Source organism: Halyomorpha halys, unplaced genomic scaffold, assembly GCF_000696795.3.
Source record: "Halyomorpha halys isolate HHAL.00 unplaced genomic scaffold, Hhal_1.1 Scaffold1866.1, whole genome shotgun sequence".
Lineage (NCBI taxonomy): Eukaryota > Metazoa > Arthropoda > Insecta > Hemiptera > Pentatomidae > Halyomorpha > Halyomorpha halys.
Window position 1 is genome coordinate 141043 of NW_027110110.1, and position 11792 is coordinate 152834.

The 11792-nt window shown below is 29.2% G+C and overlaps 2 protein-coding genes across 2 annotated transcripts in view; one reads left to right on the forward strand and one right to left on the reverse strand.

Annotated features, from left to right (window-relative positions):
- Window positions 1-4780: 4780 nt before the first annotated feature.
- Strip (striatin interacting protein) lies at window positions 4781-9684 on the reverse strand. Its single transcript, XM_014436311.2, has one exon. The coding sequence runs from the start codon at window positions 9251-9253 to the stop codon at window positions 6806-6808; it is 2448 nt and encodes an 815-aa protein (XP_014291797.1). The 5' UTR covers window positions 9254-9684; the 3' UTR covers window positions 4781-6805.
- Window positions 9685-9759: 75 nt separating this feature from the next.
- LOC106690767 (zinc finger protein 830) overlaps window positions 9760-11792 on the forward strand; it is a 5109-nt gene continuing 3076 nt past the window's right edge. Inside the window, exons 1-3 of the mRNA XM_014436312.3 lie at window positions 9760-10069; window positions 10214-10410; window positions 10814-11040. Of these exons, the coding sequence (XP_014291798.1) occupies window positions 9936-10069; window positions 10214-10410; window positions 10814-11040 (558 nt within the window). The 5' untranslated portion in view covers window positions 9760-9935. The remainder of the gene's footprint in view (window positions 10070-10213; window positions 10411-10813; window positions 11041-11792) is intronic.

Sequence of the window (11792 nt, forward strand, 5' to 3'; positions counted from 1 at the left end):
CTTCTTTCTTATTTTTAAAAGTTTGAAGAAATTCAGGCTAAAAGTTTTTTAGAGGTAGCTCTTTAATTATGTTAATTTTAATTTATCAAAAAAAAAAAATGCACTACTTCCCTGGTATGCAAATTGGGAATAAGATTTTTTACTATACCTTGGAAATATTTAATTATTCAGTGAAATTGACTAGTTATATTTGAACTTTCTAATAAATCCTTTTATCCTTACATAAAGAATACAACACACACTCATAGGATTTATTTAATATGAATTATTTTATTGTAGGATAATTCTAAGTATACTTTAGATAATAATATTTTATTCTCCAATTTTACATTTTATATCCTCAATTTATTTCATTAATATGGGCACAAAGAAAGGTACAATTAATGAACCACAATAATTAATTGTTAATCATAACAAGCATAAATAAATATCGTTGAAATATGACGAATAATTTTCGATCCGACCAATGAAACATGATAAAATTATGAAAAATTCACAATACATAATTTTAGGAATGTTAAAATAATAGTTTAACTAACTGCCAAAAGGTAGCAGCACAAATCAAGAAAGTAGAAAATAGTAGTTTTAATTAGCACCACAAGAGGCCAGCACCATCCAAACAGCCATTTCCGAGGTCGAAATCCAGTACGAAAAATTTTATTTTGTATTAGGAGATTAGAAAGTCACAGGAGCTAACTCGATCGGAAATGCCCTATAGAGCCCTGATGGATTTGTTTAGCTCCTTTGACTTTCTAATCTCCTAATACAAAATAAAATTTTTCGTGCTGGATTTTGATTTCAGAAAAGGGTGTTTGGATGGTGCTGGCCTCTTGCGGAGCTAATTCAAACTACTATTTTCTACCATTATTGATTTGTGCTGCTACCTTTTGGGAATTAGTTATACTATTAAAGAAATCTTCCAGTAGTTATACTATTATTTTAACATTTCTAAAATTATGTATTGTGAATTTTTCATCATTCTGTCTTGTTTCATTGATCAGATCGAAAATAATAAGTAATTTTTCAGTGATATTTATTTATGCGTGTTGTGATTAACAATTAATTGTTGTAATTCATTAATTATTTCTTTGTGCTCCTATTAATGAAATAAACTGAGGAGATAAAATGTAAAATTGAAGAATAAAACAATAAAATTTACTAACTAAAGTATAATTAGTATTATCCTATGATAAAATAATTCCACCTCTCTATGAGAGTATGTTGTATTCTTTTAGAGGATTTATTAGAAAGCTCAAATATAAGAATTTTAGAAACTGAAAATGTTGTGAATTCACCTGTTATGTTATCAAACTGATGATATATTATCAATCAAATAGAATTTTATAATTATGAGTAACAATCACTTTTGGATCAGTTAAGGAAGTACTGTTATCACATTCAACATTTACATTCTAACTTAATGAAATGCAGAAACAAGTATCATAGAATGTAACTTTTCAAGGTTCTCTTCATTTTAAATGGTATGTCAGATCACATTTTAAGTATTTTTACAAAATTAAAGTTTATGTACTAGACAAAATTAGAAGGCTGACTAAGCTCTACAGAGACAGACATTTGCAGAGTTGTTAAAAATTGTTTAATTTGATATCGACTAAAGGTGGCTCATGCTTAATATTTTGTTTTACTATAGATGGAAAACATCCCTATAATATATTGTTCTTTATGTGTATAATTAGTTGTATTCATTTTGGTTTGTTTCAGGAAAGTGAATACGTTTTTATATTTTTACTCTGCAGTACTCCAGAAAGCTATTTTATATTTCCTTTTTTTAATAATATAGTCTTATATCAAAATACAATATTTTCTTTCTACTTACATTAGAAAATATTTTATAATCTGAACTATTGTATATTGATGTGACTAAGAAGCACCATGTTGATTTATTTATGCTGATGAATGTGATTAGGCTGGTAAAACCAATGATGTGTTATTATCAATATATTTTGATATTTTTTTTGTCTTTATCACATTTATTTAAACATTACTTGCCTTGTGTAGTTGCAATCTCTGAAGATCATTGTTCTATTCAGGGAGAAGCTGGCTCTTGAGCATATAAATCAGTTAAATTCTATGTCTAAGTTTTAATATTAATATTTAAAAAGCATAAGTTCATATATTAGTAAATATCATATTAGAGATTGTGCCACACACAACTAAGCCAATTTTATATTTGTTCGTAAATGTTCAATATTTATGCCCAAAAAACTCATCTATTCATACTATTTTACAGTTAATTTATTAATGATGATGCTCTGATAAAGTTTCAGCCACTTTTTTGGTCACGGCCAAACTTAGCAATTTATCTGTTTCTTTTCGATGCCGAAGTTAACTATGTTTAAAATCTAAGTTAATGAATACTTTGTATTGGTGATGTGTCAATAATTTATCGAAAAATCATTGGATTTTTATACAAGAAACAACCCTTACAAATGCTGTGCAATATGCATTAAAAATTTTAATCCACAAAACTTTGGCAAACTATCGACTGGTGAGTAGTTTGCTGGTATTTAGGAGACTCAAGGCTGTGCTGTTAACATTTTCCAACTTTAGTGCAGTAAAACTCGAACTTAATACCCTAATTTTGAGTTGAAATCATGAGATTTTTCATTATCAGGTTACTAGTAAATTCTTTTATTTAAATAAAAGTTTACAAATAAATTTATCCTTTTTTTTTATTATCCCTAAAAATGAAATTTCCTTTGAGAGCTTTTTTTGAGGCAGTTTAAATTGATATAAGCAATCGAGGAGTTTTCTATCAAAAGTCGATACATGCACTTTTGGAAAGTTATTTAAGAATTATTATGTGAGTATCTCATGAAGATAAGTTAATTTTTTTCTTGATGTTAATTCGTAACACCTATTTGACAGGGGAAAATTTGGATTTATAAAAAAAGACTTTATTTTTTAGGATTGAATAATTTTTTATAAACATACTTTTGATGGAAAACTCCTCGATTGAGGTAGTTGATAATTAAGGAGGTTCTTCTATTCTATAAAATATTCCTAAATTAAGAAAAAAAATCCAAATTAATTTTTTTTTAAAATAAATATATTAACATTAAGTCATCTGGATCTTCTGTTTTTTTTTTTCTGTTTTTTTTATCCCTCTAAAACAGAAAATAGACATGAATTAATAAAATGCATTATGTGAAGAGAACGTAATTCAAATTGAATACTACTTTCTTCTAATGTGGGTATTTGAAGGTCTTTGGTTTGAAAGTGAAATACTTATCTATGAATTAATATGCTGGTTCTATGGAAACTCTTACTACAATATTTGGAGGTGTAGGGTCTCCATGAGATGATTCTCAGAGAGGAAGAAGAACCTTAGCTATTATCTCAGGAAAATATCTACCTCTTTACATTACAAACACATACAACCTAAGAAACAAAAACTCATCTGTTCTTTTTACTTGTTAATGGATATAAGTCTCAGATTGTTGAATACTGAAGACTGTTAAAGTAGGACATCTCAACTGCTCTTTCATATTTCTGGATCATCCATCTTTCATCATTAATGACAAGAGGTGCTTCTTCTAGCAGAAAACCTTGGAACTAAAAAACTTACTCACTTTTGGCCTCAGCAATTTTTTTTTATTTGGAAGGTCTAACTGAATAATTAAAAATGTTACTACCTCCTTAATGACCTAGACCCATCTGCATTTTCATTTTTTCAAGTATGTATTAAATATACAGTAATCGTTATGAATTAATTAGGTCAGAAAGTGTTTACTTAATTATTTCAGTTGGATTGGCATTAAATTATTAATTAAAATCCTCTTTATAACTAGACACTGAACGTTTTAATATTAGATCCTAACCTAACTTAGAACTGGAAATGATTTTGGATTTTACAAGTATGTCCAAATGAAAATAAATTTTTAAATAATCTGTTGTCATGGTAACAGAAAAAAAAGCAATAAAAAATGTATAGCATGTAAATAAGTAGAAATATTTATCTAGTCAGAGCAATTGTCTACTGTTTAAATACTCTCAAATAAACTTTTTAAATTTTAATCGATGAGTCTAAATCAATCAGCTGATTTAAGAATTTAAATATACACAATCCATATGAAGTTATAGGCGGTGACAAAGTGAATTAGTATGTACCAAAATACAAATAAAAAAAGGTCTAAACAATGTATTACAGATAAGCATAGAGAAAGAATGGATGAAGGGAGAAAAATTCAATCAGATATGGCTAAGAACGGAAATTTTAAATTGAAATTATTGAATAATAGCCAAATTATAAATGAATCAAAACTTTGCCTAATACGTGATGATGAAAACCCAAAACCACTAAAGGGAACATCAAAATGGTGTTCAATAGAAGATGAAGGTCCGTTTGCACGTAGTACACCAGTCACACTAGAGTTCAGTAGCCCACATATAAGACAAGTTTACATGCGAAGTCAAGGAAATATCAACAATTTCTCACTGAAACACTTCAGGTACTCAGTTAATGAAATAAAGGACAATTTTGTCGAAATTGAGACTAAAGTCAAACAAGAACATATGAGACCTTGTTTAGATTTTATTAAGGATACAAAATCACTCATCAGAGATGTTCTAGTGCGTTCGGTGGAACTTATGACAAAAACAAAAGTCAAAGAGATCATAATTAAAGTAATATAATTATTATAAAACTTTATTTATTTTAATAAATATAATACATAATGTACAAATATTTACACACAGAAATCAAATAGAATACAAAAAATATTTTATAAATTCATCTTTTTCTTTGTTTTAAACAATAAAACATTAAAACAAATATTTAATGGAAATAAGTATGAGATATAGCTTATTGATCAACTTTAATTGAAGAGCGTAATTAACATGTTAGGTAATACGATTCCAATTTACAAGGGCATATTAGGTAATCCAAAATAATCATAAAATTGGATCACAGCTAAATTAAAGTATGAATATCTTGGTTTAAATTTTAATACAAGAATTATTTCATACATTATTATAAAATGAAATACTCAAACATATATCTTTTTTTAATCATACATTAATTAGGCAGAGTTATACCAAACCTTAATTAAAAATCAAAGTACCCTTGAATTGATTGAAACAACTCAAATGTTACTCAATAAAATTAACCAAGGAATATATATCATATCAGCAGTTATACAAATGTAATTTTTCAGTTGAATAGAGTATGCAACAAACATTAACTTTTATTTTGTAAAACATTAAAACAAATAAAATACAGAAATTTCTGCTAATTTATATATATTTTTTTTTCACTCATCTATTTATTTAAGTATATTAACAGAATATTAAAACAGTTTACATCCTCTAAATATAATTTGCAAGAAGGGAAAAAGTATTTTCACGCATCAGTTATTTTTAAAATTTTTATATCTGCAATTATTTTACAAAGCTTATAATTACAATTAACAAAATTAATAAAATCGGTTAGTTTGAAGACCCAGAAATGAAAAATAGAAAAAGGACTGGAAAACTCCTTTTAGATAAATAAAAATAATTCTTCAGATATCGTTAACCATGGAAATTTCAACGATAGTGGTCGAGGGTACAGTAAAAAAATAAAATACACTTTAAAATAATTGTTTGGAGCTTAATTTTAATTAAAGTATAATTAGGTCAGGAGGGAAGTAACAGGAAGAACGATAAAATATCATAATTTTTAATACAAATCATTATTATTGTTATTCATTCTCTACCTCCCCTACTAATGATTTGATCTCACTTTTTTCTCTCTGAAGGTTTTACAAAGCAGAGAGAAACATTTTAAAATTTAAAAATTGGAGCAATTATAAAATTAAATATGTGATTCTGACCAGTTTCAGCCAAATTTGAGAGGACTATCAAAATCGATATAACCTAATATAAGGGAAAAACAATTGTGGAGAACAGCTACTAAATGAACTTGGGCATTCTAGAAAACAAGAGAAAGAAATGCTTTATTTAGCCATGCTTGCCAAATACATTGGGTTGCTACAATATACAGCATACCAATCAATCCATGATCGGACATATATACAATACATAAATAAAATAAATTTAAATGATCAAAGATAGGCTAATGAGTACCAACAAAATTTAATAAAAAAGACAACTAATTAATTGAGAAATCAGATAGGATTATTTTCAACAAGACTTTATCCTAAACAAAGAATAACTTTCCATGATAATGACCCAAGGACAATTTATTATCCACCCTCAATTTTGTAACATATATCCCATTGAGAATAAATGACATCTGATATATTTGAAAATGATAGAGAGAAAAGAAGAATAAATTCAAAATACTTTGAAAGATACTTGGAGGAATTCCATTACTGATGCCTTGAAAAAATTGCTTTTAAAATCAAAGTTCAAATGCTTCTTTTCCCTTCAGAAATTGCTATTCAGTGTATTACTAGACTTAAGCGACTACTTCCACTTTAACTAGATAGCCACACTATTAAGAAATAATGCGCTCATATTCTTTTTCCCCTCATTTTATACTGAAAATTCACTAAAATTTAAGAAAAACAAATTTGATTTCAAATAGTTAAAAAAAAGTATCAAGGATAGGCAAAATAGATCGAATATATGGCACGAAAACAAAAGAAAATTTTAATAATACTTACACTTGTTATTTTTATACAGCTTAATACTACATAGAAGTAATTCAATAAATAGATTTACACGTATAAAGATAAAGATAATTTAAACCTTTTTTTTATACTTAGTCTATAAGATGTAGGTTTTTATTTACATTATTAGTTACGTCTGATTACTGGAAAATTACAAAACAAATCGGGATTCAAATATAAGTGTTATCTAGAAGTTCTTCCCACCTAATAGTTGTCTGAAAAACTTCTTGTTGTAGCCAAAGTTGATAATGTTTTTTAAATTCATCAGTGAGCTCAATCGTCTGACCAAGCACAGACTGTGTGCAATTATCAACAGGTTCATAATCCGGATCAGTGTTATTTCCATAACGTCGAGTGTTAAATCTGTCAACAGAAGACCTTAGGGCACATTCTTCAGCCTGAAAATCCCAAGGGCGTGCGTCTAGATCATTACCATAAGCCCAGTCATCATTGAGCCTATGCCTTACCTTCTGATAAATAGCACTCATTGTTTTCATATTGGATTTCCTCCACTGTCTCCCTAAATATTTAGTTTGCATTTTAAGGAGTTTAAGAACATACAATTGCATCATAGCATGTCTTACTTTGAGTGTCCGTTTCAATATTGGAGCTGATTTGAAAACCACAAGCATCATTATGCGAGAGTGCTTCCACTTAGTAAGTTTATTAAGAATCCTAAGGAGATTAATGCATGAAAATAAATTCCTCCATGAGTATTGTTGATTATCTCCTATTTCTAGACTTTCAACAGTCAATTCAGGCTGGTCCCCAATAACACATGAAGGAAAATCGAGAATAGGAATGGCATTTTTCGCTCCAACATAAGCCATTATGTTTTGATTGAAAAATTTTAACACAAGAGGAATGCAATTAGCAAAAACTAAATGCTGGGACATGAATTCAAATTGATAAACATGATTTAATTTAAAATGTTTGAGTAATAACAAAAGAATTCCAGATACTGCTTTGACAATTATTTCTTTATGCCTATTAACATCAATACCAAGCTTCATTGACTGCAACACTGTAGTTGGCATTTGGATAGGAATGACATCTGATAAAATGTTAATAGAATCAGTTTTTGCTTTAGAAGTAGGCGCTGCGGCAAGTAAAATTTTCAATAAGGCTATCATATATTGTGGTAGATTTGGAAACATGGCTTGATAGAGCATTTCAGCTGGTGTCACTTTTATAGGTCCTTCAGTTTTAGAAATAGGATTTTTCGCAAGTTCTTCTTCTAAAGTAATTTGAACCTCGGATAATGACTTATACATATGTTGCTTCAAGACTCTCACTCCTTCATGAATTGGTTCAGGTAAGCCAAATAATGATTCTCTATCTCCTTCAAGTGGAAAACCAACAAATTTTATCCGAGTATTTTCTAAAAATGAATCTAGATCTTTTTGTCTGACTTTAGGTTGCCATGGAAGACCTTTAGCTTTACATGGAACAGGAGTATCAGGCCTACTTGTAGGTAACGGTTCCTCCATTGGTCGTTCCTCATATTCTCTCATTTCATCTTCAGCTTCTAAAGATTCCAATTCCATAGGTTCATCGAGGGAACTCTGTTTAATCAAACTTCTTCTCAATAGTCTACCATGTCTTTTCTGATTCTGATTTTCTATCAATTCGGCAGCACTAGCAGGTGGTGAAGAAGCTCTCATGTTACGGACAACTTCCATAGTGTCTTCCTCCATTGTTTCTAAGCCAACTTCATTTCTATATTCATACTTCAACTTCCTTAACACATCGCTCCCACCAAGACAAACTAGAATAGATTTCCATAGTAATAATAGAACTTTTTTCATAGGGAAATGAGGAGCAGATCCACTACAGAACCTGGTAACCATTCCAAACAACTTGATTATCAGCATTTCATCACATACTAATTGTAAAAGATCATGCCTAAGTACTTCAATATACTTATCATACAGATCAAAATCTTCCTCTTGTAAAGATCGGATAACTTCAACAATAATGTATAAAACACTTAAAATAACTCTGAGATCAGTGGAATCTGCTAAGCTAACATCAAATTTAGGCATAGCTGAAGAAGCAGGGGAAGTACTATCTATTTCAATATTCAATAATTCTATAAAAGCATGAAAAACACCTTCATTATAAAGAAGTAGAACATTATCTCTAGTACATGAAATTTGTTCCTTATCTGACTGAACCTCAGCCCAGCAGCCTTGTGAAAGGTACAAAAAGCACCGGGCAGACTGCATCCTAAGGCGTGAATCCGATACCTCCATTTGATCGAGTAGTTTTGCAATGACTGATTTCTTTTTATCTAATGTTAATTTTTGCCACATAGGGGACAAGTTATATTTTTCCATTTGGTCTTCAAAAGCTTTAACATTCAACTGAAATTCTGGTTGCTCTGTATAACTATACAATTCAGCAATTTCATTTAAATGGGAATCGGAATCATCATAGACAAAGTCTAAATCTGGGCAATCAGGTCCTGAATCGGAATCTTGACGTTGGCGTCGACAAATATCTCTTAATTTAGGAAGACCTCTTTTTCCATTACCATTGGCATCCACATTCATAACCCTCATCTCAGCATCAGGCTGCAAGGGTAGTTGCTGTTGCTGCTGCATTTCTTGTAACATTGAATACAGACACAAAAACAAAACTTCATAAACACTACTCAAGTTATGTCCATCAGGGACTCAAGTTCTCCACCAAAATAGGTTATTCTTCATTTCTCTTACAACAATAAAATTTTGCCATAAACACATTAGAAATACTACAGTATTATTGAATTTATGCAAAACTAAACATTTTGAAATAGTTACTTGAAAGTCAACTAATTAGGAAATCAATACCTATTTTATTAAATGCAATGAATACTGAAACTTTTAACCTACAACGATTAGTCATTTTAAAAAAATATTAGTCAAGTGTCATAATCAAACATCTCTTCTTAACTCATAATGCATATGAAAACTATTCAAGAAGAAAACAAACGTCAAGCCCGAGGGCAACTTGATACAACACTACAATCTCTCCATTGATAAAATACTGTGCTACATCGATCACATTGTATCCCTGCAAACATTACTTAAAATTAAACTTTAGTAGGAAAAATATTTTAGAAAAATAGCATGTAATTTAAATCTTACAAGAGACCTCCAAGTTTTCATGAAAAATTCAAAAACTTCAAAAATTTTAATAGTAAATGCAAAGAGAGGTTTTGCTATTGCAGGTTGTGTTGACATGAGTTCCCGTGTTTGAAGTTTCGGTGTATTAATTTGTTCTATCCCATGTTTCTATAAACTTTAAAGTTTGAAAATGCCGTTATCTTTAAGTGATAAAATGGAAGAAAACAAGAAAAAGATTTCTCAAAGTGAATTGAGAAGATTTATGTCTGCTCACAAAAGAAAAGCATCAGAAAATACAAAGAAAATTGAATCACCTTTGGCAAAATATCCTTTCATTACAATATTTATTTATGAAATGTGTCATTTGTCTTGAATGTAATTGTATGTAAATCTGTCATAAATCTTTATTGATTTACTTTCATGTTATTTTTACTATTACTATGTACTTATCCTTAATCATTAGCATACATATTCTGACAGTGGGGAATTGACTTGCATTGCCTGTAACTCTGTTGTAAAAACAGAAGCAATATGGGGTGTTCATATCAATTCGAAGAAACATAAAGAGAGCATAAAGAAATCTCTTGTCCAAGGTGCTGCTGTGCCTACATCTCTTAGTTCTGAAAAAGTTTTACCACCAGTTGAAGTAGTCAAAAAGACTAAAAGTTAGTTCACATTTAGTTTTTGAATTACGATTTTTTAAACAGAAGTCAAGCAGTTATTTTCATAATTTTAATGAATTATTTAGTGTCAAATATATCAGCATTTATTAAATAAAAATAAGAATTATTATTATTAATATTTTTAGATTTAAATATACATTTCTTTGAGTAATTTATTAAAGATGAACTTATAGTATTCTTCATTCTACTGTCCTGTGGTTTCTTTGTGTACCATATGTGTTGATAACATAAATAATATTTATAGTATTTGATTACTATATTATAATTTTAAGAACTTAGATATTTTGCCAATATTTATGAACTCTATTATAAATGTTTACATACATTGTATTTTTGTCATTTTTTCTTGTGACTGACCAAAATTATATCTTTTAAATTGATTTAGGTATATTGAAAAATGCTCGGCCCTTACCTCCAAAATTTTTTGATGACATCAAAACAGAACAGCCTGATCAAGATGATGATGAAACACCAAAAAAGAAGGCAAAACTTGAGGTTGATTCTGAAAACAATGAAGTTCCCATGGACGAAGGTGAAGCTGCTGCAACGGAAGAATCCAAAGATCATGAATTGCCTGAAGGATTTTTTGATGACCCTGTATTAGATGCAAAGGTAACTTGTTTGTATTGTATGCTACTTCTTTATACTAAGCATTTATTCTATTTTTCAGAATATAAAAATTTAAGAAAGATGCTATCAATATTTTTAGTATGGCATGTTGTGATCAATTCCTCACACAATTCCTTACAACATTAATTATAATTTTTTTAACCAAGAAGAAGATAGTCAAGGATAAGGCCAACAAATTGTAGAAACTATTTATTAAATGTGAAATTTTTTTTGGTATTCTAAAGTGTACTCTGTCTCTTAATAATAATTTTTCCTTTATAGTTGATCTCATAATTGTATTTAGTTTTATTAAGTACTGAATCCAATGATAGAATGAGTATTGAGGTGGGAATGATTCATCGATTTCTGGGCTTAATTAATTAAACGTACATACTTAAATAGTTGTCACATGATCAATATAATAATAAGAGTAAAGGTTTAGAACCCAAAGGTTTGATGTCGATACGACCTATCCCTGCCTATACAGATCTACCCAATGACATCCTTCCAAATCCCAATCTTCTGGATCAGTCTTGATGCCATCCTCTCACTTATGCTTCATTCTACCTCTCAGATGTTTATACATCTGTTCAATTTTTAACAACATTTTAGGGATCCATTCATTACTTAACCATTTAACCTTACAGGCCCATCTTATTCACTCCATTGCTTTAGGCTGAATTATATTTTCAATTCAGCATTGTATGACTTCATATGATCAATATATTTTCATATATATTCATACATATACTTTT

What these genes read in the sequence shown, in the direction of transcription:
- Strip (XM_014436311.2), bottom strand. Translation starts at nt 9,253, where the DNA reads ATGTTACAAGAAATGCAGCAGCAACAGCAACTACCCTTGCAGCCTGAT.